The following is a 16,591-nucleotide window of genomic DNA, read 5'->3' on the forward strand; positions in this document are numbered from 1 at the left end:
CGCGAAATATTGGTGGATCTTAAAATTCATTTGCCACGTGAAAATACGCCGCCATGTTATTGTATAAAAGCAGGTAAATACGCATGCTATACATTGCATTGTAAAGGTACTACCACGCTCAAAAACTTAATTTTAAAATCGATCAATTATGTTAGGCCTAACCTAGATTTTTTACGTCGACGTTCGCCATTTTGAAAAATTAAAATTAAGGAAAAGAATATGTTTATAAATAGAATGAAGAATCATGTTGACTTGGTTTTACTTGATTAGGGATTGTAGTTGGCTTGTTTGGTTAGCCAGGTGAATCTGGTAACCATTTCATTTCATTAATGAATATTTCATTCAGCTACGTAGTGCGGGAAGTAATAAGATAAAAATTTTTGTTTAAGCTTTATTTCGATTGATTAATATAAAAAATATATAAATCAGAGCGACAATTATGCTCTATACGAGGGAGTAGTCACTTCGAAAAAAATGGAACACCAGATTTCTGATTTCTAAATATTTCCGATATTTGATAAATATTTCCAAATATTTCCGTTTATTTCTCTAGATTTGCAATATTTCTTTCGATTTCTATAGATTTCTAATAGTTCTTTGGATTTCTCGAGATTTCTAATATTTCTCCGTTTAGTTCTAGATTTCCAAAAATTACGAAAATATTTCCGTTTATTTCTAGATTTCCAAAAATATCGAAAATATTTCCGTTTATTTCTAGATTTAAAGAAATATCGAAAATATTTCCGTTTATTTCTAGATTTCCAAAAATATCGAAAATATTTCCGTTTATTTCTAGATTACCAGAATTATCGAAAATATTTCTAGATTGCCAAAAATATCTAAAATATTTCCGTTTATTTCTAGATGCCAAAAATATCTAAAATATTTCCGTTTATTTCTAGATTGCCAAAAATATCTAAAATATTTCCGTTTATTTCTAGATTGCCAGAAATATCTAAAATATTTCCGTTTATTTTTAGATAGCCAAAAATATCGAAAATATTTCCGTTTATTTCTAGATTTCCAAAAATATCGAAAATATTTCCGTTTATTTCTAGATTACCAGAATTATCGAAAATATTTCTAGATTGCCAAAAATATCTAAAATATTTCCGTTTATTTCTAGATGCCAAAAATATCTAAAATATTTCCGTTTATTTCTAGATTGCCAAAAATATCTAAAATATTTCCGTTTATTTCTAGATTGCCAAAAATATCTAAAATATTTCCGTTTATTTCTAGATTGCCAGAAATATCTAAAATATTTCCGTTTATTTCTAGATTGCCAGAAATATCTAAAATATTTCCGTTTATTTCTAGATTGCCAGAAATATCTAAAATATTCCAATATTTATCGTGGATTTCCAATATTTCTTGTCTATTTCTAGAGTTCCGGAAATAATTATTTCGATTTCTCACTGTTTCTACACCAGTTTTATTAAGTGGCTACCCCCTCGGCTCTAAACATTTTACCTTCAAATCTTACCCACAGCCAGAGTTATTAGTCTCCTGGTAATTTGTCGTAATAACGACAGTTTGGTTGGTAGGCAATTAATTAGGGACCCTACGCATTTCCCTCTACATAATCTACCCATAAAATAACTGTTTTAATCAAAACTAGCTCTAATTTTCTAAATTCGAATGCTCCGTCACTGACCTCGGAGTCGATCTCTCTTGGAGCAACGTAAAACGCGATTCTCTTCGGGAGCTGCTCTCGATAACTCAATGAAACCCGTAGACATCTTCGGAGCTCTTTGGCAGCAGTCGGAGTATCCAAAATTTAAACGCCATGAGATCATACTTCTCATGACATAGGTCTTTGGTTAATTACGTCAAAGTCTTCCGTTTAAATGGTCTAGCAGCGCATGCGTCGGATATTATTGAAACTTTTATTGCCTGTTAATTCATCTGGCTGGGTTAAATTGCGTAGCCTGATTAAAACTAGAGATCAGGCCAAGTACGTCATTATCTATGTAGTCCCATTGAGGTTTGGACGAAAGGCACTAGTCACGGCATTTGACTACTAAAATTAATCGAAATCTGGGGCTCACTAGTCAATTTGACTAAATATTCAGAAATATTGGCGAATATAGCGTATCATAAATTCATCATTCCCATTTTATTTTAAAAAAATGTGATCGACCAAAGTCGTGTAGCTCAAGTGATAATAAACTCCTATTTTAATTCTTAATTTTAAAGTAATTAATTCAGTCAATTTGACGAATATGGCGTATCATAAATGCATCATTCATCAATCCCATTTTTTTTAAACCACATCATGTAACTCAAGTCAATTAATTTTTTCCATGAATAAAATAAGCTCGGCTATATTTAAATAATATTTATTTAAATAACCAATATATTGGTTATAGTTGAATAAAACTTGTAAAATGTTTAAATAATCGAAAGTGAATAAGCCTAAAATATATATTATTTAAATAAAACAAACAATTATTTAAATAAATACCACTTTTATTCAAATAAATGCTTGGTTGCGTAAAAAACATAATTAAATAAGTTAAAATTATATTCTTTTTACCAACGTTTTTTAAATAAATCGGAAAATTTGTGGATAGTGAATAAACAATTCCGAACACTAGTCATAATAGATTCCAATTTTAATTCTGACGGGTAAAGCAAAATGTTGGCTTTCCTTCTTGTTTTCTTACCCCCCGGCTCACTAGTCAGGCTGACTACAAAAAAAAAATATCCTCATGTCCAACCGTGGTCCGATATCAATACATGAAACTATAAGATTCAGCGTAATAATATGATGTTGTTGTTGCGTTTTGTCCGTGGCAGGAAGTGGCAGAATTCGATTGGAGTACGGACACGATTGGCGTGATCGACTCTTCCTTTTTCTGGGGATACTTAATCACGCAGGTCCCAGGAGGCTTCCTCGCCGCCAAATACCCGGCCAATAGGTATGTAACACTCCGTATATTCCTCGATTCGTATACTAATCATCTCATTGCAGGGTGTTTGGAACGGCCATCGCGGTGTCCGCCGGACTCAACATGTTGATTCCGGGAGCGGCCAAAGTCAATCCGGCAATGCTTATCTTCGTCAGAGTACTTCAGGGACTAGTCGAGGTAAGAGACTTACCATAGAGTTTCCCAATTTTCACGAATTACCGAATTGCCGAATCAATTTGGATGATTGAGGCTAACTGCAGCGACAAATTAGCGTTCGAAACTTTATTTCATAAACACTTCGCGTTAAAAACTAAAATAATTAATTAACCCATTTAAGCCGCGTTCACACATACCCTCTGCAACGTTGCGAGTACTCCTGCCCGGTTTGTATCCCGTCGTGTGAACAGTGACTCGCAACTTTTGATCTATTTGTTTAAAAAATACAACAAATTTCTTCTGGGTGCATGCATTTTTTAAATAAAATGTTTTGAAACTTCACTCAAATGCGTGAGCAGACGAACTCCTAATTACAAATTAGGAAATCAAACGTGTGAACAAAAAGATTTCCAAATGCTAAGAACCGCAGCGAGATCGAACGTGGCTTTAGGGCCTTTGCGTTTTTGTTGTGTGCCGGGCTGCCGGCTAAGTCTCGCTAATTTCGCAAACTTTGTTCAACTTCCCTGGATAATTTCGTGGTTGATTTCAAAATTTATACAATCTAGGTGGCCAGCGTTGATTACTTAATATTAAACATTCGAATTAATTTTTAAGAAGTGAAATACTGGGTATCAGAATTAAAGCGAATTTAAGAGAATAAGATTAGACCAATTCACGCGTGGCTTACAGAGAAACACGCGTTTAGCGTGAAGCCATTAGAGATTTGATTTTAATGCTTTAATTTATACTAGATGGCGCCATTTTATACTTTTTGGTGGGAAATGAATAAATAATTGCCGATTTATTTCGCCAAACCTAGTTCGAAGCACTAATTTTACGCGATGGTTTATGCCAAAACTATAGACCAAAGATCAACAACTTTTGGGAAAATTCGGTATCAAAAGAAACCCTACAAAAATAATTCTATTAGCGGCCTGAGAATAATTTGAAATTTCTACATTTCATGACCGCTGGCGCCATCTAGTAAGACTTCGGGTACTTAGAAGTTGGTGAACGATTTGGGCAATCGACAAAATAGTCGTCTCAGTTTCCTTAACCCTAAATCGACAAGATCCATTCGTGGTAAATAAGTACGCCTCAGTGGGTTGTACGTAATGAGCACCAAATCGGATTTGTCGAGATGTATCAGAAAGTGACACAGAAGCCACGTTCACACTAGAGCCTAAAACCCAGTTTACGTCGGTTTGTATGCCAGTTTTGACCGCCTACGATAATTCTTAGTTCACACGTGCGAAATCGACCAAATAGTCGTCTCAGTTTCCTTAACCCTAAATCGACAAGATCCATTCGTGGTAAATAAGTACGCCTCGGTGGGTTGTACGTAATGAGCACCAAATCGGATTTGTCGAGATGTATCAGAAAGCGACACAGAAGCCACGTTCACACTAGAGCCTAAAACCCAGTTTAGGTCGGTTTGTATGCCAGTTTTGACCGCCTACGATAATTCTTAGTTCACACGTGCGAAATCGCTTCACCCCCGTTCGCTTATAGCCAAGGCTTAACGCTATTTTAAATTATGACTAGAATTTTGAAAATACTAAAATGTATCCCAAAACAATTAGTTAATCATGTTTACTATATAGTAATAATATTTGATATTATTTAGAATTTTATTCCCATTATTTTTGAAAATACGAGCAATTTTACTTCCCCGCCTTGTCGTTTTGAAAGCGATTCTAAGCGAACCGACTTGGACGAGTTTCTTCCCGAACCAACACGAAGCGATTTCTCACGTTGGTTTTAAAAACCAGCTACCTAATCGAAGCTAATTTCGGGGTAAGTGTGAACGTAGCTAGAGAGAGAGAGAGAGAGAGAGAAAGCGAATCGGTTTCTAACGTAATGGTGATGCTAATTCGTAGATCAGATCGCGTACAAAGAGGTGTCCATTCAAATCAGCGGCCCTTTTCGACGCGCGCGCGCCGGACAACGGGTATCGATCGCCACCCAAACGGAGATCGACGAATACGCCGATTTTAGCTGTATTTTAACGAGAAAACGAACAAAATATTCGCCATAAACTCCCTCGCGAAACGTACGAGCGAATACTTGATGACATTCGTACATCAAAGCGAGCGAGCGAGGGAAGGTCACCAATGTAGCCTTTATACATAATTGAAGTTGGACAATTTTATATCTGGGGACTCGGGCGATGGCGTGGGACAGGCAGCGCGCGGGCAATTTGGAAAATGGCTTTCAAGTTCGCTGGCCTCCGGGGAATTGACGCAATATGGCGCTTCCGCTGACTCAATCCGGGTCCAGCGCGGATAGAGATGTTGCAACGGATTTGACGAAAATAGAAACTGATGGCTTACAAAACGTTGCGCGTCCGTGTCAAATAGCCCGAGTTACCCGTTCTATCTCTATACTTGTTGAAGGACAAATGTAGTCTATACGGTTCGCGAATGTCGGAATTGACAGTAGGGACTGAACTGGTATATAGCGAGTTGAACAAGGGCAAAAACGCAGACTTCCATCTAGCTAGAGCAACAAACACAAGGAGAACGTGGCTAGCCTTTAAACACACTCTTAAAAATATTGGGTTGTTTTTGACCCAAATTAAGTTGTTTTTTTTACCCATTGTTGGGTCAGTATTTAACCAAACAAAATATTGGGTTGTTTTAGTTTTCACCCAAAACGGGTTATTTTCATAACGCTATTTTGGGTTAAATTTTTAAGTTACCCAAATATGGGTTGAACATTAGCCCAAAATATGGTTAATATATGACTAAATTTTGGGCTATAATTTAACAATTAATTGGGTTGTTTTTTACCCATTGTTGGGTCAGTATTTAACCAAACAAAATATTGGGTGGTTTTCGTTTTCACCCAAAATGGGTTGTTTTAATTACGATATTTTGGGTTAAATTTAAAAGTTACCCAAAATATGGTTAATATATTACTCAATTTTGGGTTATAAATTAACAAATAATTTGGTTTATAAATTTGATCACACTGGAAAGAATATCGTAGGGCCTTGGCAATTTGCAATATATTTAAACAAGGGAGCTCATTACGTTCTTCCGCTGAAATATCAACACAACATACAAAAATAAATTTAAAATATTGGAAAAATTTAATTTATAAATAGTAAATTAAATTAAAAGTATTCTATACCTTTAGAATCAAAAATTCAGAAACCTTTCAAGCACTCATGGAAACGATGCAAGAATGGCGCAAAAATTTTCATTTCCAGTCTTACAAAGACTACAAGTTCGATGGACACACGACGCTCATATCGTCTTTGGCGCGTGGGAACTTTAAATTTGATAGTATGACCCAACTTTGGGTTGCTATTATATTATCTTAAAAACAACCTAATTTTGTTTAACCCAAATTTTGCGTTTCAAGATTTTCAACTACATTTGGGTTTTTTTTACTCAAAAAGTAGTTAAAAATGAAATAACCAAAATCATTTAACCCAACGTTTTTAAGAGTGCACGCTAACGCAATGTTGTGTACTAATCTCATTGGACGAACCATTACGCTGAACATTTTACGGAAAGGGGGAAGACAATTTCCGAATTTTCCCCTTCCGCTAAAGCGTCTAACCAATGATAAATGTACACCAGAAAATGCACGACTTTTGACGGGTTGGGCTCTCCTTGTGTGGGGTGCTGTGTTTCTTGCTATTAGCTTCCATAGTTGAGTTAAATTACTTAAAGCAACTGTCGGCTCTATCATTGCCACCTGTATTATGATAAGACCCTTGTTATTAGAGATGGAAATGAATTTATCCGATTCTTCGAAAAAACGACTTTATTGGAGAGCGTGGTGCCATCTATTAAAGGCAATGGAAGCTAAAATTCAAAATAGTGAAACAATAACGTCGTCAGAGAACCATTTATAATTATTATAATTAGATACCGTATACTCTACTTAGTGGACTTTAACCTAAATTATATATATCATATAATATATTGTTAAAAATTACTATAATTTAACTTATTGACAGATTACGAACGTCAAGCTAATCAACGCGAGGGGTAATTTTAGGTGCCGTCTTTTGGGTCAAAATGTAGCGTAAGCATCTTGTTTTGATTTCGACGCTAGCGACATCAGAGAAGCTTAGCCAATGCCCAAGGCCCCACCTTAGGCCCAAGTCCGCTAGCGACTTTTAATACCTTTAAATCAGGTGGCCGGGTTACAAATTCACACTTAAAACGCCTACTCGATTAACCTCTCTAGGACCTTTACCTGACAATTACTTAAGCAGTTATATTCGAATAGTAGATTTTGTAAATGTATCTCGTTCAATTTATCTCGCGCTTTTAACTAGATTAAAAAATACAGGTTGTCGGCTGGAAATAATACACTCGCCAAAGTGAATAATACACTTCTTTCTTCGATAGAAATAGGGAAAATTTCCGATAGTCTATTAAATAATGAAATAATCAGGTACGGCTCAGTATCGACCCGCTAAATACAGGGTGGAAGCCTTCGCCGTGGTCCAGCCTCGGTGTTTCTCCTAGTACACCCGGGTGCAGCGGGTGGAACACTTCTACAGGCGCTGGTAGGCCAAAAATAGACCAATGGGAGAATTGGATGCCTCAGTCGTGGTCCAGCCTCGATACTTTTCCTAGTCTAAAAATAGACCAATGGGAGAATTAGAAACGCATCCTCCAAATGCTTTTTGGGCGATTGGACAAAGATGCGCTTCTAATTATGCCATTGGTCTATTTGTGGAATATAGAGGTCGGTAACGGTTAATCATTATCCATGATTAAATTGATTTTTTTTGGGAAAAAAATGTAAACAAAGAAATTTACCGGATAATATTTCGGAAAATGGTTAAAAACATGTATTATTCGTAAAATTTGAGCTTTTTATCGAAAAAAACGTCTTTTTTCCGATTAATTTTACAAATTTATCGAAAAAATTAATCGGATAATACAGAAATATAAATTACTTGATCAAAACATTTTACGAATAATTTTGAGAGCTTTATCTATTGAATAAAAGTTAACCATCCCCGACCTCTAGTGGAATACCAGCGCCTGTAGAAGTGTTCGACCCGCAGCACTCTGGTGTACTAGGAGAAGTACCGAGGCTGGACCACGGCTGAGGCTTCCACCCTGTACTGTATAGAGGGAGCATTTTGGAGGGGGGCGCAATAGCCCAAATGTAGACGCATGTAGAAACGCGTTTCTGATCCCGAATCGTGACTTCTGACATGACAAAAAAAATGTAGTAAAAAGGACAATTCTCTTTCTCTCTATTGTGTCAGTCGGCGTCGCGGACGCACTCGACTATTTGAGGCCGCGGAGGATAATGGGATCTAAATTCTCCCTCTCTCTCATTCGGACAAAAATGAGTTTTCCTCGCTCGACTAAGCGAGTTTCGGCAAGAGCGCATCCACCCGGGGAACCTCATTCCAACTCACCCGCCGTTACGAGCGAAACTTATAGGAACGGGTACATTCAGCTTCGGGGAGATGCTGGAAAAACTTCCCGGTAACCCGGTGACTCTCCGGGATGGGGCGGACGGCTGACTATATTTAATCCAATTTTTGCACGCTGCCAAAATTAGGCTATAGGAAATACTCGTTACGGAACTTATCAAATTATTGGAGAGATGGGGACTTTCCCTTTCAAAAAAGTGCGACCAGATAGCCACGAGAAAACTTCAATCGGGTAGCTCCCTCTCTCTACGGTATCTATAGTCGTATCCCAAAAGGGGATCATTCTGTTTCATCTATACACCCGATTTTTTCTAGGCGGAATGTGGCCGAGATAGATATTTCGAAATTTATCAGTGCACAAATCATTCATTTGTTTTAAGAATTACGGGATTAAATTTCTTAAATTTCTAGGATATTTATAGGATTAAATTATTTAATTTATAGGATATTTACAGGATAAAATTCTTAAATTTATAGGATATTTACAGTCTTTAATCTCCTAGGATATTTACAGAATAAAATTTTCAAACTTCAAGGATATTTACATGATGAATTTCAAAAACACCTAGGATATTTACATGATAAAATTTCCAAACTTCTAGGATATTTACAGAATTAAATCCTTAATCTTATAGGATATATACAGGATTAATTTCAAAAACTCCTCGGATATTTACATGATAAAAATCCCAAACTTCTAGGATATTTACAGGATTAAATTTCACGATTAATATCTCAAACACATCAAGATTAATCAAAGTATATGCTTGATAAATCTTTTTTTTTTACAAATAATACAACATTTGAGAACGTTCTCAGATTTTAACAATAATACCATAAAACTAAATAATAGGAAATATGGGATACAAATTGTAATTAAAAAGGTTTTTATAGAATATTGAATACTCAAATCAGTATCAAACCCAAGCAGCAGGGAAACGCGAACATTAAGGTTTGGGTTCGTATGATAGGTAAAAAAGGACTTTGTAAACCAATCCAGGTAACCAGCGTAAAAAAGTAAACAAACAGTATTTAAAGTCCCTGCGGCTAGGTTTTGCGCTTGTTGCAGCCTACTTCCAGGGGCTAGTAGGCCACACTTTGAAGTTCCTCTGGCGCTCTTTAAACTCATTGTAGGTAAATACTACTCAACTCCACGCCTTACAACTCCTTAAAATTTTTGCATAACGTTTCAAACACCCTGTATCACCTGTCCGGGCTTGTGGACGCTGGCGTAGGGCATTCTGATGATAGGCCTCCGCTGGTGTGGTTTCTTGATTTTACCGGTACAGCGGGCTATAAATTCTGACAACATGTATATATGCTTGATTAATTTTCATTTTTTCATAGGTAACCAATTTTCTTTAGAACTTTAAAATAGGAAATATAGGATACAAATTGTAATTAAAAAGGATCGTACAGGATAATTTAGGTATCCCAAGATCGCCTCGAGTCCTGAATATACCTTAAAATTAAGTAGTTAATTAAATTATAAACCGTAATTGCAATGTCAGTTTTGAAATCAAAATTTGTCACTCGAGGGCGAAATATAACTTAGTAATTCTCGTCGTGGTTGATCTATCAATCTTTGTAGCGTAGGAGCAAAGAGCGAGAAAAGTGGAGCGCGGATAATACAGGGGGCGCCACGTGTAATGGCGTATTAAGAATTGACGAGGCTCGGGAGAGAGAAAGCTCTCCTTTAATCCGATTAAAACTGTTTGCGAGAGAAACTCCCGAGCGATCTCGTTAACAGCCTATCGCCGCTCCCTCTATCGTCTCAATTTAGAACTTCCGCGCTTGCTTTTCCCTCTTTCTGCGTCCCCCCTCTCTTATATTCCAAGAGAAATTGTATACAAGATGCTTTTAAGTCGCCGACAGAGTTAAACCTAATAGAATTTCAAAATCGATTTTATGGGCTACAATCGCGAGCTCCCGTGCTCACCTCCAAATACGAGCTTTCGAAGACTTTCAACGGTTTGGCTGGGCGGAGAATTTACGCCCCGTGAATTAGCGTAATTAAACAGCTGCGTGAAACGTGCCGACATTTTTGACTATTTTAATAAACATAAACTAATTCTAAACACGCTGCGACACGTTAGCCGGTATCACCTCAAGTGTTACGGCGCCATCTGTCTAAATAATGCCAAAACAAACCACGTTCAATATAAACAGCTGTTAGGAATTTTTAATATTTTCTTTGATAAAATCTATTTACACGAGCCAACATTTAAACCAAATTTTTTTAAGTCTACGGTGGAATTTCGCACGTTCTAGTAAAACACTTATTGATATTTTATTTAATCGAAAGATTGGATTTAAATATTAAGAGCTTCGCTTTGGTAGAATCAACGATAATAGAATTGTACCCTATATTCGAAATCACTGCCTTACGAGAAGTCAATAGCGTCCAAAGTTACCATGGAAACCAACTTTAGATAGCGTATTACAGCAACCGATGGAGGTCGAGTAATCACTTCGTTAAAAATCCGTCAATCTCTGAATTTGAAAGTATAGCCGAGTGTGACCGGCAGAGCGTTCATAAGCCCAACAAGTAACTGTGGTTTTGTCTACAATTGTTGAGTTAAAATGTTAGTTCCTTCGAATATTCTCTTAAACTTGGTTCAAAGAAACCAGATACACACTATAGCTTAAAAACCAGTTTTCGTTATTAGTTTATTTAAATTTTATTGGTCAAATCGACTTAAACTGGTGACCCCAGTGGCGTAGCCAGAAATTCGTCAAGGGGGGGGGGGGTCGACGTACGTGAATGTTAAGAGGGGGGTCGATTAGGGGGTGTAAATTTAATACAGTCAAAGGTAGTCCCAAGGGGGGTCTGGACCCGGAAACCCCCCCTTGTCTACGCCACTTTGCGACCCTAATAAATATTTGGAAATTCGATCAGCATTCGTAATACCATCCATTTACAAATAAAATTTAAATGAGACCTTTTTAAAATTCTTATAATCCTATTGAAAATGTTACCATGGAAACGACGTCACGTGATCGCCACGCACGAACTAGTAAAGTTGTTGACGCGTTTTTCGTCATATCCCGTGAACAAGGTTTCATAACAGAAAATGCTTTTGTGTCATACTTACGAGTGATTATGTTACACATAGTAATACTATGGTCGCGTGATATGGAACCATTAGCCTAGCCTCTAAAAGCACTTTTGCAAAACTTATGTTATAAAAATAAAAAGGTTTATAGGATTAAGTAAATAAAATACATCTACCCAAAAAGAGCGATCGAACTTTGGCGTTAACAGAGAGATTAAGCAACCGACGTCACGAACAGGCTGATATAAGCTTCCACCAACCTTTGACAGAGCGATCAAATCAAAACTTCCCCGCAGTTCTATACTTAACCTCTCAAACGCGGAGAAAAACTTCGCGAAAGAAAAAAAATCTAATATCGACTCTAACGAAAAATGCGTTTTCCGCTAAAGTCGAATCAGCGCTTGAATTTATCAATAAAATATGTCCAAGCGTGCTTGGTACAATTGACAGCGCGTCAAATCTAGCCAGCGCAATGTGGCGAGAGTGGGACCCGGGGCCTCGCGGGTGGGGGAGGGGGTTTATTCGCTTTATAGAGGAATTCCGTGTGAGAGTCACATTAATGAAGAAAAAAGAGTCGACTGCAGTGTGTAATATTACTCCATCTCATTCCGAATCTCATCCACCTTTTCGAAGGAGAAGGTTGCCACGGCAACAGCCCAGTAACCCCGCACTGTTTCGAGTGTGTGTACCACGCTCGGGCCTCTATAGCTCGCGAACTTGACTTCCGTTTCCGGTAAAACTCTGTTGACAATCGCTCTCTCTCGCAGAGATCAGCTTCCTCCCTTCTTTCAGCCAGTCGACGGAATACTTTTTCAGCTTCTTCAAATCGGGGGAACGACCCTAAAGGTTCTCTCGATCACTTTCGATAGTCATAGGTGACAGGACGACGCCAAATATTCATTTCTTACCTCCACATTTGGTGGGAAAATCAAAGTTGGCCATTTTCGCTGGATTTCAAAGAAAATAATAGTGTTGTTAATTTTCCGGAAAAATAAAATACGGAAAATTTTACGCAAATCGAAAAAAAAAAACAATTTAAACATAAATTACTTTTTAAAAGTTTTTTAATGTTTTTAACTTTTTACCGATATGAAATGTCTAATATCAGTAAACATACTACAAAACATTAATAGCATTACATTGTTAATCAGTTTAAACTAGTCTAGAGGTTTAGTTTCACTTTTAGATTGGAACAAATGAGGCGAAAATGCCGCTTGATTTAAATTTGCAAACAATATATTAGACAAATCATGGAATGAAAACCCTTTTATTTATTTTTTTTCGGAAAAATACGGAAAATATTCCGGAAAAATGGCCTCGTTCATTTTCCGGAAAATTTTCCGACTTACAACACTCAAAATAATTTGAATCTGAAAACACTGCTATCGTTTCTTACTTCCACATTTGCTGGGAAAATCAAAGTTGGCTATTTTCGCTGGATTTCAAAGAAATAATCTGAATCTGACAACACTGATATCATTTTTTTTAGATGTTTTACCTGGCAGCGCGGTTTTTCCGCCCCAAAAAAGAAATACGAAATATTTTTCTAAACTGGTGGGCGGCTTTATCAACCGTTATTTTGAATTATCGATTTCGACTATTCTCTACGTTATCAAAATTGGTTTCCACGCGCTACAACTTGCTTGTAACGTAACTAGCCCCAATCATTTCTCGCTTCTGTTAAATCTGGTCGCAGAAATATAAAATGCATTTTAAAAAGGTACACTTATTTTCGAGTATGAATACCTAGACATTTAAATATTATATTCCTCTGGTATTGAGGTCAGTCCGAAGTTTACCAATAATGGAATTTTAATTTAAATTATACCAACTACGCTGAAAGCTAAGCTATCGAAATAATGGTATACCCAAAAAAGCGATGATTTATTTAATAGGGAATTTAATATTTTCGGTTGTAAATTGATAAGGGTTGAAAAAAGATTCTTGGAAGCGTTGTAAATTCTTACTTTCATCTATTATAATAATAATAATAATAATTCAGAAAATAATAGAGGGTGGGGGAGGAAATCATATGGAATAATAATAATAATCAGCTAGACTAATACCCAAAGCAACCACCTTAGGCCTAAGTCATCGAGCGACTTTTAAAGCCATTAATTCAGGTGGCCGGGCTACAATGCGTAGGAGGGTGGTAGCAAGCCCTTCATGCCACGCGAGCCAACTAACTATTACCGTTAACCTCGACAAGTTTTTATGGAATGGGAAACCGAAGAGCTCGCGGAAAAACCGTTTAAACCAGTGGGGAGAGAACTTGCAAACTCAACGCGGAAGGAGTTGTTTCGAGTGTTCATCCAGCTAAGTTTTATTTCGGTAATTTTAATTTATTAAAACCAATGCTCCCTAGAAATACTATCTTGAAAGATTTAAATATAAGTCCAACTTCCGCAACAGTCCAAATCTCTAAAATAATTTAGGATCGGTCCCTGGTAGATTGAGAAATCCTGAGCCTTGGAACTCGAAGATGTTTCCTATATGAGCGCGGAAAGAGAGTCTGAGAATTTTGTAGGACAGGAGGGGGGGAGGCCCGGGTGGAATCAATTTCGAATCACTTCTTACCCACCCCTCGGCCGTTTCCCTTCGTTCTGATTGGTCCCGGACTCAGCGTCGAAGAAGGGGAGGGGAACATTTAATAACCCCTGAAAGTCGGCGAGAAAACGTTCCAAATAGATTTTGAAAACGGAGGGGGAGAGTATCGCGAAAAAGGGGGCAGCTTTTTCAGGAAACAACAGAAACCGGCCCACGCTATTCGCTAAAATATGACGATACTGTTTTTGATTTTTAATAACCTAACATTTAAAATCAATTCCACTCCCCACCCCGAAATCGCAATGCGTTTTTTGGAGAAGAAGTATAAATTCGAAAGAAAGCTTTGGATCTGAAAAGGGGACATTAATGAGTGCTCGACTTTGTTTGATATAAACTCGAATTTCGTTTCCAAAGACGGATATCGAATTTTCGTCAAACTTCGTAATAGATTCACATTAACACGACTTCGTTTGGTGGCCTACTCGCTATGAAATTTAACCATTATAATAATAATAATAATAATAATAATAATAATAATAATAATAATAATAAAAATAATTATCAGCTAGGCTAATACCCAAGGCACCACCTTAGACTTAAGTATTCTACTTTTAATGCCTTTAAACAGGTGACCGAGTATTTGGTGTGCAAAAAATTTGTAGCGCGTGGTGTTGATTTCTTTCCACCTAACAGGCTTATTTTACACCAGAAATAGAAGTCACCGTTAAGTCGCATTCACACTTCAAAAGAAAGCATTGGCATGTTGGTGAAAACTATGGAAAATAGTGGGTTTTCATTTTCCAACTGAAGCAAAATCTCATTTCATTATTGAGAACGGAGGAGGCATACCAATCCAGAATTATGTACACGTTGGTCAAAACTACGAAAAATAGTGGGTTTTCATTTTCCAACTGAATAAAAATCTCATTTAATTATTGGGAACGGAGGAGGCATACCAATCCAGAATTACGTACACGTTGGTCAAAACTACGAAAAATAGTGGGTTTTCATTTTCCAACTGAAGCCAAATCTCATTTCTTTATTGAGAACTGAGGAGGCATACTAATCCAGAATTACGTACACGTTGGTCAAAACTACGAAAAATAGTGGGTTTTCATTTTCCAACTGAATCAAAATCTCATTTCATTATTGAGAACGGAGGAGGCATACCAATCCAGAATTATGTACACGTTGGTCAAAACTACGAAAAATAGTGGGTTTTCATTTTCCAACTGAATCAAAATCTCATTTCATTATTGAGAACGGAGGAGGCATACCAATCCAGAATTACGTACACGTTGGTCAAAACTACGAAAAATAGTGGGTTTTCATTTTCCAACTGAATCAAAATCTCATTTCATTATTGAGAACGGAGGAGGCATACCAATCCAGAATTACGTACACGTTGGTCAAAACTACGAAAAATAGTGGGTTTTCATTTTCCAACTGAAGCAAAATCTCATTTCATTATTGAGAACGGAGGAGGCATACCAATCCAGAATTATGTACACGTTGGTCAAAACTACGAAAAATAGTGGGTTTTCATTTTCCAACTGAATAAAAATCTCATTTCATTATTGAGAACGGAGGAGGCATACCAATCCAGAATTACGTACACGTTGGTCAAAACTACGAAAAATAGTGGGTTTTCATTTTCCAACTGAAGCCAAATCTCATTTCTTTATTGAGAACTGAGGAGGCATACTAATCCAGAATTACGTACACGTTGGTCAAAACTACGAAAAATAGTGGGTTTTCATTTTCCAACTGAATCAAAATCTCATTTCATTATTGAGAACGGAGGAGGCATACCAATCCAGAATTATGTACACGTTGGTCAAAACTACGAAAAATAGTGGGTTTTCATTTTCCAACTGAATCAAAATCTCATTTCATTATTGAGAACGGAGGAGGCATACCAATCCAGAATTACGTACACGTTGGTCAAAACTACGAAAAATAGTGGGTTTTCATTTTCCAACTGAATCAAAATCTCATTTCATTATTGAGAACGGAGGAGGCATACCAATCCAGAATTACGTACACGTTGGTCAAAACTACGAAAAATAGTGGGTTTTCATTTTCCAACTGAATCAAAATCTCATTTCATTATTGAGAACGGAGGAGGCATACCAATCCAGAATTACGTACATGTTGGTCAAAACTACGAAAAATAGTGGGTTTTCATTTTCCAACTGAATCAAAATCTCATTTCATTATTGAGAACGGAGGAGGCATACCAATCCAGAATTACGTACACGTTGGTCAAAACTACGAAAAATAGTGGGTTTTCATTTTCCAACTGAATCAAAATCTCATTTCATTATTGAGAACGGAGGAGGCATACCAATCCAGAATTACGTACACGTTGGTCAAAACTACGAAAAATAGTGGGTTTTCATTTTCCAACTGAATCAAAATCTCATTTCATTATTGAGAACGGAGGAGGCATACCAATCCAGAATTATGTACACGTTGGTCAAAACTACGAAAAATAG

General features: G+C 36.9%; 1 protein-coding gene across 5 annotated transcripts in view; it reads left to right on the plus strand.

The window, feature by feature from the left end:
• The window catches only part of LOC149948132 (vesicular glutamate transporter 1-like), a 129,125-nt gene that overhangs the window by 85,410 nt on the left and 27,124 nt on the right, over positions 1-16,591 (plus strand). For all 5 annotated transcript variants that reach the window (XM_090173016.1, XM_090173018.1, XM_090173019.1 and 2 more), the window contains exons 4-5: positions 2,803-2,924; positions 2,978-3,092. In XM_090173016.1, the coding sequence (XP_090029142.1) occupies positions 2,803-2,924; positions 2,978-3,092 (237 nt within the window). The remainder of the gene's footprint in view (positions 1-2,802; positions 2,925-2,977; positions 3,093-16,591) is intronic.

Source organism: Leiobunum rupestre, chromosome 4, assembly GCF_980474605.1.
Source record: "Leiobunum rupestre chromosome 4, qqLeiRupe1.1.hap1, whole genome shotgun sequence".
NCBI classification, from domain to species: domain Eukaryota; kingdom Metazoa; phylum Arthropoda; class Arachnida; order Opiliones; family Sclerosomatidae; genus Leiobunum; species Leiobunum rupestre.